The sequence below is a fragment of the Anolis sagrei genome, chromosome 1, assembly GCF_037176765.1.
Source record: "Anolis sagrei isolate rAnoSag1 chromosome 1, rAnoSag1.mat, whole genome shotgun sequence".
Lineage (NCBI taxonomy): Eukaryota > Metazoa > Chordata > Lepidosauria > Squamata > Dactyloidae > Anolis > Anolis sagrei.
The window spans coordinates 287,723,443-287,739,591 of NC_090021.1; the positions used below are offsets into that span (position 1 = coordinate 287,723,443).

Genomic DNA, 16,149 nt, shown 5'->3' on the forward strand with positions numbered 1-16,149 from the left:
GGCTAGATATAATCCTCACACGTTCAAATCAGGGGAAGGATTTCGTGAAAGACCAGAGTTGTGTTAATCCTTCTGGGATCAAGGCTGCATGTCCTACACTTCACAGAGGTCTTCAGTGCAATGGTTACAGCAAAGCTGGTGTTCATTCATCACTCATCTCTCATAAGCAGAATTCAGGAAATGACTGGAGTGCTTGCCATTCTTCAACTGAGCATGCCGACCCTGTGCAATTTGCTGTACCTTTCCCATCTGCCACCTCTTCAAGAGCTTTGCCATGCTGGATATCACGTCTCAATGTTTCTTTGTGTGACATTTCAGAATCAGAGTCATCATCTCAGAGCAAAAACCCGTATACAGTTCTTCCACCCTGCAGTTCAGAGCCAAGGCATCATCACTACAATCATTGTGGTGCTCAACATTCTGATCTCCATGCTTCAGTCAAGCTCTATATTTCAACTTGCCGTATAACAATAAAACCTTTTAGAGAAACCTCTCAAACAAGCAGCCACGCTTATTCCAGCTTTTTATTACCTCATCTGAACAAGACTTCAAATGCATCTTCCACTCATGGAGCGGGACCCCAGATGACCCATCAGGCTATCCCATCAAGAAGCTCTCCAGATCTCCAGATTACACGATTTCACGTCACTTCCACTGATAAGTGTCCTGGACCTCACCAGAGAGTCTCCAGAGAAATATGGTTGTCTCCAACTACCATGAATCAAAGAAATAGCTCTTTTGGCAAAAGAACAGTAAAAAGTGCACATTTAGCTCCAGATATGGTTGTCTTTCAGAATCATCATTCAACTGGGAATGAGTTTGGAAAGACCTCAAGCATTGGGATAATTCCAGCTCATCACAAGATTTCTAAAATAACCCTGATACTTGCCACTCCTTGGACATCTGTGCCTATTAAAGTGATTAAAGAATTCCAAAAAAACCAAACTCCTTCTGTCTTCATCAAAACACAAGGTTCAAATCTGGAAGGTCCACATTTCCAAACTGATTATATTGGTTCTGGATTCTCATTGTCCATAAATCCTGTTTGCTGTCCAGATTTCCAACCTTTACATCAGGATGCTGATTCAGAGTCCAAACCTTTCCAAGGACTTGGCACTGCAGGGGATGCAGACCAAGCTACGCTTGTAACAAAAGTACCAGGTTGTACTGCAAATCCTGCTTCGCAAAAAACTGGTGAGAACATTTGGTGTCCAACTATCGCTGTAAAAATTGCTTCATTTGGATCTGGGAGAAAAGTGGTGAAGATTTCCATTCCATTTTAGCATTATACAAGCTATTATTTCTCAAGCGATGTTAGATTTCATATCATGTTCGTATCTGGTTATTTTTAGTTCTTATTATGTTTATGTATTTGCAGATTTTGTTTGAGGGCAGTAAAGATCTCCTAAGTATTTCTGATATGTTTACCTGAACTCTTATTTCTTTGCTAGGAATTATGAGCTTCTGTGGGAGGTTCACTTTCTTCCAGATTTTAGGCGCAATTGTTTCATACATTATACTTTTTCCAGTATTCTTTTGGAAGAACAAATAGCGTTTGCTTGTTTTTATCAAAACTGTAGTAAGATGTAACTCCATTAGGAACAACTTCCTAATGTTGTTCCTAATGTTAAAGTAATGTCACTTTAACTTTGGTTAGTTTTTTGTAATTATTCAGATGTGGACTCAATAAATGGTGCATGGTGAATGGTTCAATTGCTAGTTGATGCTGTATCTTTTGCTGCAGCCTTGCCCTCTATTATACTATGTAACAGAGTTTGAAAAAAAATGTTCCTTTTTAATTATGTGGTATTTACTTTAAAAGTAGTTGCTAGAGTTCAGAAACATTTTTGTAGCCACAAACTATGTTGAATTGGGTTGTTGTAGGTTTTTCAGGCTGTATGGCCATGTTCTAGAAGCATTCTCTCCTGAAGTTTCATCTGCATTTAAGGCAGGCATCCTCAGAGGTTGTGAGGTCTGTTGGAAACTAGAAAAATGGGGTTTATATATCAGTGGAATGTCCAGGGTGGGAAAAACAGACCTCACAATCTTTGAGGATGCCTGACATATGCAGGTGAAATGTCAGGAGAGAATGCTTCTAGAATATGGCCATACAGCCCAAAAAACCTACAACAACCCAGTGATTCCGGTCCTGAAAGCCTTCAACAATATGTTGAATTGGTTGAGAATTGATGAGACATTCATTGAAAAACTCTAGCAAAATGTGGTGCAGTTTAATAAACTTTTTCCATGTTTTTATTTTAGAACCATTTAGGAAATAACATTTATAATCCAGGAACAAAAACCATGTTACATAGTGTTATGGGTGATACATTGACAACTAGTTAGGATGGGGGGAATTGCATTATAGACAAGATTTATAAATTTCAGGCAATTTTGGAATGATTTTTTAAAAGGCTGTTCTTGTTCCTTTTGAGAAATGGGATAAGGTACAGTATTTTTAAAGAGTACAGTAATGTGTATTATAGAATCAAGCTATTGTAAGGCCCTTAGCATTGCAATTGTAGTAAACTAGTGTTAAAAGTAACTCTTTTGAACTCTTGAGGGGAGAGTAAACCAAACAGATTTGAGAACACGAGGAGAAGGCTCCAGGATAGGATAAAATACTGCATATATAGCTTAATTTTCCAGAGTTTTAACAAAATTAACCCAGAAGCTGGTTGATATTGGACAGGGTTTTGTAAAAGTTCTCCCTGTTTATTTATCGCTGGTGCTGGTAGTCACTCATTTAATAGTCTGTTTAAAAGGGGGAAGAACCTGTGTTCTCTGAAAGTTAAACTCCTTAGACAATTTTATTTTTCTTTCTATAAATAGCTCATTGACTAAGCTGGAACTGCAGAGATCTGAAAACAGTGATGGGCGTATTATATCATTTCTGGTAGAGGGTAATTTAAGCCTTCCCAGCCTTAATTTTGGCCTTGATGATGGACTGGTTTGAAAAAAGCAAAACGCAAAACACTGTTCTCTTACATATGCTTTGCACAAGCTAGCGTTTCTACAATGACTCCTTTCAGCATGTTGGTGGGGCGTGCAACTTAAAACCCTGTCTAGAGGGGCTGCTATGAAATTAAAATAACCTTTTTCTTAAGCTGACACAGAAAAGGTGAGCATGAGCATTTAACTGAGATGTCAAAAAACTGTTGAAAAATCTCTGACCAAAACAGTTTTCATCCAGCTGCAGTCTATACTTTGCTTGTAAGTGGGGAAGAGCATTTTTCTGAAGAGTGTCTTGATTGTTACTTGTTCATATTAGGTCAACCATATAAGCCACAATCCAAAGGTTCTGCATTCCAGTTTGATGTAGATAGGATTGGGTGAAAATGAGTACTGACATTGCTATAGTGCCATCTGTTTGTGTAATGTTTAGTTTCCATAGAAAATGTTTCCAAAATAAATGTCTCGATGATGATAGAAACAAAATTGTTTCATTGTTTTAAACCCATAAATTCCTTTCTTTGTGTGTCTGGAATGTACTAGTGTAAGCCTTTTACTGGAGCTAAACAGTGTGAATACATGTAGTGAAAATACTTTTTTACTAATATTTAGATCCCACTAAAATTAGTGGGACTTAAGTCATTGCCAACTTGTCATGCTGATTTCAATGAGAAGAAAGTGTAACTAAACTAGACTACAACCTTCTTTTCCACAGAACACAGGGAAAGCCTCATTGAACTCGGAGGTTATGATCTTCTGGGGAGGCCCTGCTCTCGGATCCACCTTCTTCGCAGGTGTGACTGGTGGGGATGAGAGACAGGGCCTCCTCAGTGGTGCCCCCTCGGCTGTCGAATGTTTTTTAACTTTTACGTTTTTAATGTATATGCTTACTGTTTTACATGTTTGTTCATACAGTATTGAATTGTTGCCAATTTGTAAGGTTCTCTTAGTTCCCTTCGGGGTGAAAAGGGCGGGGTATAAATATAGTAAATAAATTCAATAGGACTTACTTCTGAACTAGGATTGCCAACTGTCCCTTATTTGAAATTGGCAATCTTATCCCTTACAGGATTGGCACTTGTCTCTTTTTATAAGGGGCATGTGATGAGGCCACAAATTTGTGAAGAGTTTGTAAAGAAGCCACCACTTTGTAAGGGTTTATTAATTTGATAACGTAGCTAATAGCTAGTGATATTGACTTGGTCTTTCTTTAATGTGTAGCGTTACTTAACTTGGAAAGGAATTGTAACAGAGACAGAGCTTTAGGAAAAACAATAACAAGTTTATTGAAATGTAGAAAGACCAGCCCACACCCTCATGGACCAGCCCATGCCAAAGCTCCCTGTTGGCCATCACCACCCCCAGCTCCTTCAGAGTCATTGCCTTCTCTAAGCTTTCTTGTCTTCTCATTATATGGCCAAAGTACTTTGCCTCTAATATCCTTCCCTCAAATGAGCAGATGGGCTTTATTTCCTGAAGTATGGACTGGTTGGATCTTCTCGCGGTCCAAACCATGAAAAATTACAAGTTTTAAAATCAAATACATATTAACCCACATTTTATAATATTCCTATAAACAGAGTGTCTGCTAAAATGTTCACACATAAAAGAAGTTTTGTTAAATGCCTGATATACAACCAATATGAAAAACAGTACAAACTATCATCTATGGATTCAACAGCCATGGTTTCACGTATTCAAGCTCCAAAAAAAATTCCACCTTTCCTCCCAGACGTGTTTATGGTCCTAAGTCCTCCATTACCATTTTCTGGTATGACCCCAGCCAAGTATAGGCAAAATATTGGGTTTGCTCTTATCTATGGTTTCACATAATCACTGTGTGTGTGTGTGTGTGTGTGTACTTGCACGCAGAGGCGGCCCTAGGTAATTTTCAATGGTAAGTGAACAGTATTTTGGCGCCCCTCCCCAACCAATCACTGATGTATATTTTCTGTTCATCGTGGGAGTTCTGTGTGCCATATTTGGTTCAATTCCATCATTGGTGGAGTTCAGAATGCTCTTTGATTGTAGGTGAATTATACATCCCAGTAACTACAACTCGCATATGTCAAGGTCTATTTTCCCCCAAGAGCGCCCCTGGGGAAACTCAACTATACTGCAAATGCTTACTTTGCGTAATGGGTTGAGCCACCCCTGCGTGCACGCGTACGTCTTTGAACTCATCCTCAGTTTGCAATGTGTGTTATATGAACAGTGGTATAGGAGCTTTTCCCCTGAGTCCTTACATCTACCATCCAGATTTTCTCCATAGAATTCCTAAATGTTTCAGAGCAAATTTTGTGGGGAACTGCTAGGAAAAGGGGGAACTGCAATTCACTAGCCAATTTTCTTTCACTGGTACACAAACGTTATGGGATGCAACCCTTTATAACTCAAAACTAAGAACCAAACCCAGCTGGACCAACTAATTGTAGCTGTCTCTAGTTAACCAGTAAAAAGTATGCACCAGACTCATGACTCTCATTAAAATGTGTATCTTGGAACCTCTCACTGGAAGTCCACTGAAGTAATGCTATTGGGGGAAAAAATCACTGTTCAAGATTTATGTGGTTTCCATTCTAATTTTGACTGTGATCTTTTTTAGAAACTGAAGTGTTACAAATTCTCCTGAAAGAAAAAAAAGTATCCTCGCACTTAATTATCACTTTTCACATTTATGCACACGCTTTCCCAACAGCTTTTTTTGCCGTGGAAAATATTACTTGCCTTTTCACATTACAAACATGTCCGTTGTCACATCACATTTCACAGATACTTTAAAATTAATCGAAAATGCATTGCATTGGTTGTTGATTCAGTATATTTTAAATAGGCACCAAAACATGTTTAAAAGAAACATCTGGCATCTTTCATGAACCAGAATTTTACATACATAGTAACTCTATTCAAGCACTATGCCTGGAAAATAAATATCCAAATTCCAGAAGCTTTCAGGGTAGTCCATTGGTGTTTCCCCCAGAATATTTGTCCCTTCCATTGGTAGCTTTTTCTTGTCATGTGAGAAGGTCTGAAGCAGATGCTGTCTAGAGGTTTTGGGAGCTGTTGTCTCAAACTGAATGTTATGAAACTCTGGATTTCATGGTGCTTCTAACTGGAAAAATGTACATAGAAATCTCCTTTAGTTGAAAGTGCAAAAGTAGAGGGCATATTAGGGGCTCTACAGACCCACAGCAGCTATCACAATTGAAATGCCTTGTTTAGATGGAACACCTCAAGGGGATATATCAATGATGGAACAATTGCCGTAATACAATGTGCAACTGTGGGTTCATGTACACTGTAAATGTATGCAGTTTGGCATTATTTTAACTGCCATGGCTCAGTGCTGTGGAATCATAGGATCTGTAGTTTTACAGGGTCTTTAGCACTCTTTGCCAAAGCGTGCTGCTGCATTGCAGAAATACAGTTTCCTTGATTCTACTGCATTGAGCAATGGCAGTTAAAGTGGCCTTATGCCGTTACGTTAATACATATCTCTGTGCTACTGTTGCTCTGCGCAATAAGAGATACTTATTTTTTAGTAGAAGGCTACTGGAAGATTACTGTTTTTATTAAAAAGGTACACAGATATCTGGGGGCTGTGGTAGCACAGTGGGGTTAAACTGCTACGCTGCAGAACTTGCTGACTGGAAGGTTGGTGGTTTGAATCCACAAGATGGCATGTTGTTAGCCCCAGCTTCTGCCAACCTAGCAGTTTGAAAACATTCAAATGTGAATAGATCAATAGGTACCACTTTAACTGCAGTCATGCAGGCCACATGACTCATGAGATGTCTACAGACAATGCTGGCTCTTCAGCTTAGAAATGGTGATGAGCACCACCCCCCCAGGGTTGAAATCAACTAAACTTAATGCCAAGGGGAAACTTTTGCCTTTTTTTTTTTTTAAACTGCTGAGATATCTTTCCTCTCCAGAGAATAAATGCTCTGAGGGAGGGTACTCAAATCCCTTTAACGTTTACTCTTTGCAGACTCATATTCAAGAAAGGTGAAGGGAAAGGCCCAATAACCCTATGATATAATACTGACCAAAAGTGATTCTAATTTTTCATAGACGCATTTGAAAAGCAGTGACTTTGCGAATGCAGTAGATGAAGTAGAGCAACAAATCAAGAAACATGAGGCTTTTGAGAAGATTCTGGCCTCCCAAGATGAAAAGGTAAAACAATACACAGTTTTATATAAAGTATTAAGAAGCAGACTTGTGTTGTGGGTGAATAATTAGTTTATTTTGTAAGAACTGGTGCATGTTAGCCAACTAAAATTTTTAGGAGTGTTGTGAAAACAAGTGAAATAAATCAAAAGCACAGATGCAGCATTGTACTCGAAGGCTGATTCAGAGAAACATTCTAAGGGGTCTTTTTCAGTGAATTTGGAAGTTCTTCATAGAAATGTGAGTTCTTCTCACAGAAAGTTTTTTCCTACCCCATTTTGATTGGACTTGGGAATGAGGAGAGGTTACACATTCAAATTTGTGTAGTTTTGGTAGATTTTTTTATTTAAAAAATCCTATTTACTCAAATCTAATGCTCACTGGTTTTTGGCTAAATTACCTTGTGAAAATTAGGGTTCACGTTAGATTTGTGTAAGATGGTAAACTTAGTACAGAGGATCCAGCCATGCAACATGTGGACTCTATGAAGCAGAGGAGCAGTGAGTTCACATAATTTTGGCCATACAGACACAGTCCAAGATGCTCAAATATATCTTACTTTCACTGGCACAGCAGCCAAGTTCATTAAAAGGAATGGGATTTCAAAGTTGCCATTTTGATTTCCCAAGGTTGTATTACTTTGAATTTCAAATCTGTAGCTCCAAAGATGTGCCTTGCAATTTTTTCTGGTAGAAAATTTAGCTTTTCTTGTACAGAACTGGGTATATATATATCATAGAGGCAAAGTGCACTTCCACAAATGGGATTTGTTGTATTCTCAGGAATTGTTTCTTCGAGATCAAGCAGAAAAGCTGCAACGGTACAGTGAAGTAGAAGGCAAACAGATCCAGCATAAACTGAATACCGTGTTAGAGAAAAGGAGACACATCAAAGAACTTTCTCAAAGCAGGCAAGAAAAACTAAAGACAGCTTTCCTGTTGGCCCTCTTCTACCAGAATCTAGCAGAGGTGAGAGAATAAGCAGATCTCTGCTCAGAGTTTGAAAACATTACTTTATGAGAGAAGATCAAAAATGTTGATAGGATGTACCAAAATGCCTTTTGGATAAAGGAGGAGGCATACATGTCATAGTTCAAGTCAGGTTTTTTTAAAAGAACTATAAAAAGGAATGTTCTAGAAGTATTCTCTCCTGACATTTTGCCTGCATTTGTGGCAGGCATCCTCAGAGGCTGTGAGGACCTCACAACCTCTGAGGATGCCTGCCACAGATGCAGGTGAAACATCAGGAGAAAATGCTTCTAGAACATGGCCTTACAGCCTGAAAAACCTACAACAACCCAGTGATTCTGGCCATGAAAGCCTTTGACAATATTTAAAAGGGATTTTTTTTCAAGCTTTAGTTCTACCACAGCAGATTTGGTGGAGTAAAATGGTTAATTTTTCTGGAGGTAGCCATAAGTTATTGCTGCCAGCTTTTCTATTGACTAGTGTACATTTCAAACTGACAAAGGATATAGCCACATTGTTGAATGCTTCACCAGGTTTTTCATATAGCGCTATTGTATGCAATTTATTTTCTCTTTTTTCTGTACTTTTCCCAAATATATACTAAAACCAACATAATCAGGTTAGGGTTTTTTTCTTTCCTCAGAGAGCTGTGTAGTGTTCTGTACATAGGGGGAAAAAACCCGTGTGACTATTAAGTTTTGAGAGATGCATAGTTTTTCAAAATCTTGAGCAGTTATCAAAACCATGGCATTTATGTTGTGGCAAAAAAGTTCCACAATTTACAGGAAGTTTTGATTTTTCATTTTTATTCCCAAGTAATTTTTGAAGGGTCAGAAATGCCAAATTGTAACTCATTTGGGAAAATGTATTGATGAATTTCCATTCCATCCATAGTTGAGGGCCAGATGCTAGTGATAGAATACTTGCCTTCTGAAATAGTTGATTATTAATCAAGGAATAATTAATTAAAGACCAATTTTTACCTTACTTTTTGAGGAAATTAGTTTTCCACATGGTTTTCTTACTTCATTATTTTTTGGTAAGGACATGAAAAACACTGCAAATTATTTTGTTAATATTCATCTACAAGAATTTTCTTCTCCTTTAATGAAAATTCAATCATATTCTCCAAATGCATTGTATTCAGATAATAAAAACATCAGTGTGAATCTTAGCTCCTGTTGCTTTCGGCAAGCACAATATGCAGATAGACATCCATTATTGCTGTTTCCAAAGATTTTGATCATTTTCTCTTTCATAAGGAAAGGTGTTTTAAGATAATGTATGTGTTATTCAGAGGTTGTAGCATTTTCTTGTAGTGCTGAATATGTTGACTGATGTGTGATGACAGGCAGAGAGCTGGATAGATGAACGTATGCAAAAGCTGGAAGACTCTTCTTTTCAAAATCCCACCAATCTAAGAGACAAGATGAAGCTTCTTCAGAAGCATCAGGTCTTTGAGACTGAAATTCTGGCTCATGAGGATCTAATTGCTACTGTTAACATGGTAGGTGTTGCATGTATGTGCTGTGATCTATAGTTCTTGCAAGCAATATCTATAGATATTACGAAAAAAAGGTTTTCCCAGGGTATACTCACTTCAGGCTACTGAAGTGTGTTTATGTGTTTCCATGCACAAAAATGTTCATATATTGTATGAGTGAATGGTGATAACTCATGCTGGTGAAGTCCAGCTATTATTTCTACACTGTTTGTTTCCATGGGCTTCCTAGGACCTCATCACAGTGAGGTCTAAAAACATATTTTCTGCTGCTGGCATGGAGTCCCCCGGAGTCCATCAAATAATACAGGGCTACTTCTGGCAGTGCTCTGTTGGGCTTTGTGTTGGTAGCAAGCTAGCAGCACCAAGAAGCAGAGCCCAGATGTGTCAGATGTACACCTGGCTCCTCAAAAAAGAAGCTGGGGAGGATGTGGGAGAAACCCGGGTGCAGTGGGGAAACGTCGTGGGAAGGGATCCCATAACCACCAATGGTAAAGGCATGAAGCATTACGCTGTCCCACAGTTTTCTCCAGTGTCCTCTAGCTTTTGGACCTCAATGTGAGGTCCCTAATTGCTGCTTTTTGTCAATAATAAATTGGGTCAGACTTCCAGTGAAGAAAATGGAGCTGTGAGCAGTGTCCCTGTATGCTGGCTAAGCACTGGGATGTCCTTGGGGGTTTATCAACAATATGATTTATCAACCATATAGAGTTGAGAAATACTTTTTCAGAAAGGAAAATGAGAGACACAAACCCCTCAAGACTCACAGGATTGCACCTTCCCCACTGAAACAGGAGAAGGGAAGAGAGGAGGGGGAGACATCATGTACCTCAGCAATCTTGTCTTACAAGCAAATGCGGATAGAAGCAACTTCGATTCACTTCTTAAAATACTATATTTATACAAAGTCTGAAAAAATGAACTAAAAGATGCCCTTAATTATGTTGTAAGCTTACCAACTTCATGAACAAAGCATCTCTGAGATGTAAACTGTATTCTTTTTTCCTCTGTTGGAAATTGTAGATATAAAACGGGACTTTAAAATCCAATTAGTGGAACTACTCTGCAATAATTTTCTGCCAGATGAAACTATCTGGTGAGACCAACTACAAAGGGTGAAAGTGAATTAATTTACTAAATATTATGCTATAGGGACCATTGGAATTAAAATTGTTTAACATACCTAAGAACTAAGCAGCAGGAACAGCAAAAAAAGTAGAGATAATTGAAGAGACACAAAAGAAGATACAAATGGATTTCCAAAGAGATTCAACCCAACTCCAAAGATTAGAATATTTGCAAAGAGAATACTGCTTGAGGTTGGGAGGAATATTGGAATCTGTACAGGAACTTGATATGGCAATAACCAAAGTTGTGGCTGGAATTCTTGGTAGACCAGAGCAAACGGTTGGGACTCAAACTGACGGGACCTTTAGGGTCTAATTGCAACATGCAATAAGGAATAAATATGCAAGATATGCTATTGTGTTGTTTACATGAAAGTAAGTACAAGACCAAGTTTTGCAAGCTTATGCCAAAGATCCAATTGAAATAGGAAATACCAGGATTTCAGTATTAAGATAAGTTCCACCTCAGACGGTGAAGAAGACAGCAGAGAAAAGGTTGGAAATGTTAGTTAGAGCTTTCTGTTTTCCATTTCTCAACTTTTCTATCTCTTTTGTTTCAAAACACTGTAAACCTGCTTTTCTGTCCTTCTGTTTTACATTAGAAAAGAAATGTTCTTTTTCTGCTCTTTTCTTTTTAACACCATAGAAACCTTTTTGTGCTAGATAACAATGGAAGATGTAAGATGTTAAAAATGCCCCTGTTCTATAACCACTCTTGTAGCTTTCCCCATTTCTCATATATTTGCAATAAAAATTAATTGAGGAAAAAATTGATAATTGATTGGGCCTAACCTTAAATACCCCAAATACCTGATCCTGTTTCATCTTGGATCGAAGCAAGATCATCCCTTGTTAGTACTTGGATGGGAGACTACCAATGAGTAGCAGGTATTGTTGGCGGTTTTCAGCAGAAGGAACTAGCAACAGTTACTTGCCAAAGGTATTTTGGAAAGAGACAAGGAGGGAACTGTTCTAGCCTCCCTCGGAAGAGACTTGCAGAACCTGGAAACATCCTCTGAGAAGGGTACTTCCTGTGACCTCACTAAATGTGTCTGGGAGGGTGCAGGGCCTTTCTCAAAGATCTCAAAACCTAGGCAGGCTTGGATGGAGATGGAAGTCTTTCAGCTGGCATCATAGTTCTTCAAGTTGACATCTCCCAAAGTCCCTACCAGTTGCCTTTGCCTGAATTAAAGCATTGAAAATGATATTAAATGTTGCTGCACATTTAATGCATTATATAACATAGCCTTGTATGTTGTAGAGTTGTGTTTTATTAGAAAGAGAATGAAAATACTAATTACTTTTTCCTTGTTAAAAATTTCTTTCTTGTTAAAGCTTGGAGGAGGCCTATTAGGCCAGAATCATCTCAAATCAGGAGAGATTCGGCGTAAAACTCACTCACTTCAAGAACGTTGGGAGATGCTGAAACAGTCTGTTGCTGCACGTGGAAAGATGCTTGAGGAGAGTAGAGATTTCTTGGAGTTTCTACAAAAAGTGGACCATGCACTGGCCTGGATTAGAGACAAGGTCAGTAAACTCTGCTGGTTGTTTGCAACACACTAGGGCCGACCTGAGACATAATGTGCAAGGAGATGGGGGGGGGGGGAGAGAGTGATTTTTCTCCTCACCCCTGCCCCAGTCTCCTGGCACATCATTTCTATGTGCCAGGAGAACTCCAGAAGTACTTTAATGGAGGCCAGGTACATTCTTTTAATTTTATGGGCTTCTTTTGGTTTTTTTTTTTTTTTTTGGCTTTCTAGGTGCTCTCTCGGAATTTACTGGGAGGGCATCTAGACACCCCTCTGGGAAAGCATGGATTTTGGGGGGATATGTGGGGACTTAAAGGTGTGGGGACTTTTGGGGGTTTGGGGGAGGAGGTTGGTTCCCTCTCAATTTTCTGGACTCATTGAGCCCAAAAAACCTGACAAAGCTGTGTGGATTGGGCCCGGGGATCGCGTGATGTGGTCCCTGGGCACAATACAGACTGGGCCCATACCTGGAAAGACCCAGATCTAATTAAAGATCTGGGTCTTACCAGGTATCTAATTAATTCAGGACACAGCAGGGTTTTCCTGCTTTGTTTCAAATTAATTCAATTTTACTGGATGCATCATTTGGACAGCTGTGGTAAAAGTGTGAGAGTTTGTGCGTTTCGAGTCCTGTCTGGATGTGCCTCTGAAAAGAAGATGCTCTCTTTTTATATAGGAGTTAAGGTACAGTACTCACATTGACCCTTGGATAAGCTCTACCTGGGTTTTTTGGGTTGTGTTTTTTCTTTTACTAAAGCTTCTAGATTTATATATGAAAGAATATATAATGTAGTGAGAATTCCGTTTTCATCCCATATCTTTGTTTCTGCAATTATGCTCTGCAAATATTGTGACCAGGATGTTTTTTTGATACTGTGATATTTTTAAAAATGCAGACCACCATTAATCTTCAGGATAAAATAGAGAAAGTTATCAGAAAGACTCTCTGGACCTGCAGTGTGCACAGTGTAGAATGCTCATTTTCCTCTTTGCTTTTCCCTAGGAAGTCATGATTAATATAGGTGATGTTGGAAATGACTATGAACATTGCCTTCAACTTATGAAAAGACTGAATGAGTTCCGAGGAGCAACAGGGGTAAGAGAGACTCACTAAACTTTCATGGCTAGGTAATATTTAATGTTTTAACATGTAAGTGCTTCATCATATCAGCTTGGCTGATAAATGTGTAAATTAGTAAAACATTCGACTGTATGAATGACATGCAATCATGCATATGAATTGTAAGCTACCCCGAGTTTGTAAGTTGCTCCAAGTTTCTTGTGGAGACGGGGTGGGATATACATTATTATTATTATTATTACTACTACTACTACTACTATTATTATTATTATTATTATTATTAACAGTATACATACCTTTGGACATCTTGACACCTTGAGATATTCCAGGTATATACACATGATCATTTATAGATGTCTGCATATCATCAGCACTGTATGTTTGTCATGTGAACAACTGGCATTAACATCAGTATACACAGAGTAGAGATGCTCTGTCTTTCAAATGCTGATGAACTAAAGCTTGCTCATAGTTTTTTCATACTCAATTTATAAAGCATTAGGTTAACAGTATCAAAACCCTTTCATCTTTTAAATTTTGATGCTATCCCTTGATAGGCGTAATTGATTGGATTTAATATAATGTAATTACCGTAATGTAATACGGTCCTGGCAAGATTAGCTTTCAAAACAACATTAGCATTTAGTAAAATATAGTAACACTTTGAGCAAAGGCAGCATGACACGACAGCTGGTTGTTTCATCTTTCTCTGTTGTGATCTCTCAGATTCTGCCTCTGAGATGGTGAGTCATCATGGCTGATTTATCATACAGCCCCATGGGCATGGATTTGCTAAGTTGGGCATTGAAATGTGTCAAGCACTTGTCACCAGTCAATGTTTGGCAACAGTGGCACACCATCTGCTTATTCCAGTTTTGTTTGACATCTTCCAGACATTAACTATTAAAGCAAACTTCACAACAACAGCAAACTTATTCTGGCAAAAGCAAGGGGATTCAGAAATCACACCTATTTTTCTAGCAGGCTGCACTCAGAAACACATGGACCATTTGAAGTTGGACGGATTTTCCATTCTATAACATTTCACATATTTTTGCATTTTCTCTTTGATCATTGTCCTGAGTCTGGGGTTCTTACCCATAATGGAAGAAGGAAAATTAATATTATCTACATACTAATCCTAAAAACACTGAGATCGTATGAAAAACCTGAACTTTATTTACAGTTCTTCCTCTCCCAAAACATATGTATAAAAATGCATCTGTCACTTCTGGGCAGAATGCCAAAACGGTCTCACATCAACTAGAGAAAATCAGCAGAGCTAGGCCAGGCAAGACTAAAATTTTCTGGGTCCCACATGATCTCAGTAGGAGACCAAACAGCTTGCAGCAATCATGAAAAGGCCATAGCATCCAGTATTTATATAATGTAGCAATGAGTGTTGAGTCTTCAGCATCATAATGAGAAGAAAGCTATGAAAACTTTACTCCATTGTAGTTTTTTTAAATTTAAAATAATCATATATTAAATTATTGGGTTGTTGTTTTTCAGGCTGTATGGTCATGTTCTAGCAGCATTCTCTCCTGACATTTTGCCTGCATCTATGGCAGGCATCCTCAGAGGTTGTGAGGTCTCACAACCACTGAGGATACCTGCCATAGATGCAAGCAAAACGTGGCCATACAGCCTGGCCATACAGATGCATACAAAACATGGCCATACAGCCTGAAAAACCTACAACAACCCAGTGATTCCGGTCGTGTAAGCCTTCGACAATATATTAAATTATTTCTATAATAACAGTTGAAATCCTCATATATACAATAATTTCTTCTTATGCTGGTATCATTTTAAAAACTCCTTCTATATTCTCTTCCACCTTTCTCTCCCCAAATCTTGCAGTCATAAAATCCATATCAATCTTTCTCTCTCTCTCTCTCTGTACATGCACACACTGTGTATATAGATGGTCTTCCAAATAATTATTTGTTCCTTACATATTCATCATAATGTTCAAAAATATTTCTTCCCAAAAATCATGCTTGAGCCTAAGGAAGATTAAGTTCAGTAATGCTCTTTTAGAGACAAATAGAATAAAGTTGGTAGCGTAAGGTTTTGTAGAAAGAGTCTATTCATCTGAGAAGTGCATAGATTCAATCTCCAAAACTTTGTTCTCTTTGTTTGTGATATAAGATACTTTTACTTACTGATATTCCAGACTAACACTACTATGTTTTTAAATTCTACTTTCATCATTCAGTTTTCACAATACATATAAATAATACATTTCTATGTATGCATCCCCAAATATACTTCAAAACGGCATTTTTGTGGCTGGGCAGTGGCCAGACACCCACCCATGCCAATTTATGAATGGGCATAAGCGGGATTGGCCAGCATCCCACTCCTCTCCCTACTCCCTGTTAAGCTCTTTAAAATAAAATAAAAGCTTCCACATGAAAGCAGAAGGCTTGTCTTAGCTACTTGGCGCTTGAAAATGCCTCTACGGAGCTTTGGAGGGGCAAAGCTTTGCAGATATTTTTAATTGATCATCCTGGAGCATCAGATGGACACCACAGGCTAATCCATTAACTATGCCACATTATGTGGCAGTGTAGATGGCAATGATCATTGAATAATAAAGTTGCATATTGCCTCCAGTTTATGGTTTACAAAACATGGACAGTGGAGAAATCTGATAGAAACAAAACAATCTCATTTGAAATCATAGAGTTGGGAACAAATCACAAGGGCAAATTTCCCCTACACAAGGCATTAATTTTCCGGTCCAATGGAGATGAAAGCATAATCATGCTACTCCATCTTTATGGTGGTCTAGGAGAAAAGAAGACTAGTT

The 16,149-nt window shown here is 38.4% G+C and overlaps 1 protein-coding gene across 2 annotated transcripts in view; it reads left to right on the forward strand.

The window, feature by feature from the left end:
- The window catches only part of SPTBN5 (spectrin beta, non-erythrocytic 5), a 116,762-nt gene that overhangs the window by 50,099 nt on the left and 50,514 nt on the right, over positions 1-16,149 (forward strand). For both annotated transcript variants that reach the window (XM_067462835.1, XM_067462836.1), the window contains exons 30-34: positions 7,027-7,131; positions 7,908-8,093; positions 9,445-9,600; positions 12,057-12,248; positions 13,254-13,346. In XM_067462835.1, the coding sequence (XP_067318936.1) occupies positions 7,027-7,131; positions 7,908-8,093; positions 9,445-9,600; positions 12,057-12,248; positions 13,254-13,346 (732 nt within the window). The remainder of the gene's footprint in view (positions 1-7,026; positions 7,132-7,907; positions 8,094-9,444; positions 9,601-12,056; positions 12,249-13,253; positions 13,347-16,149) is intronic.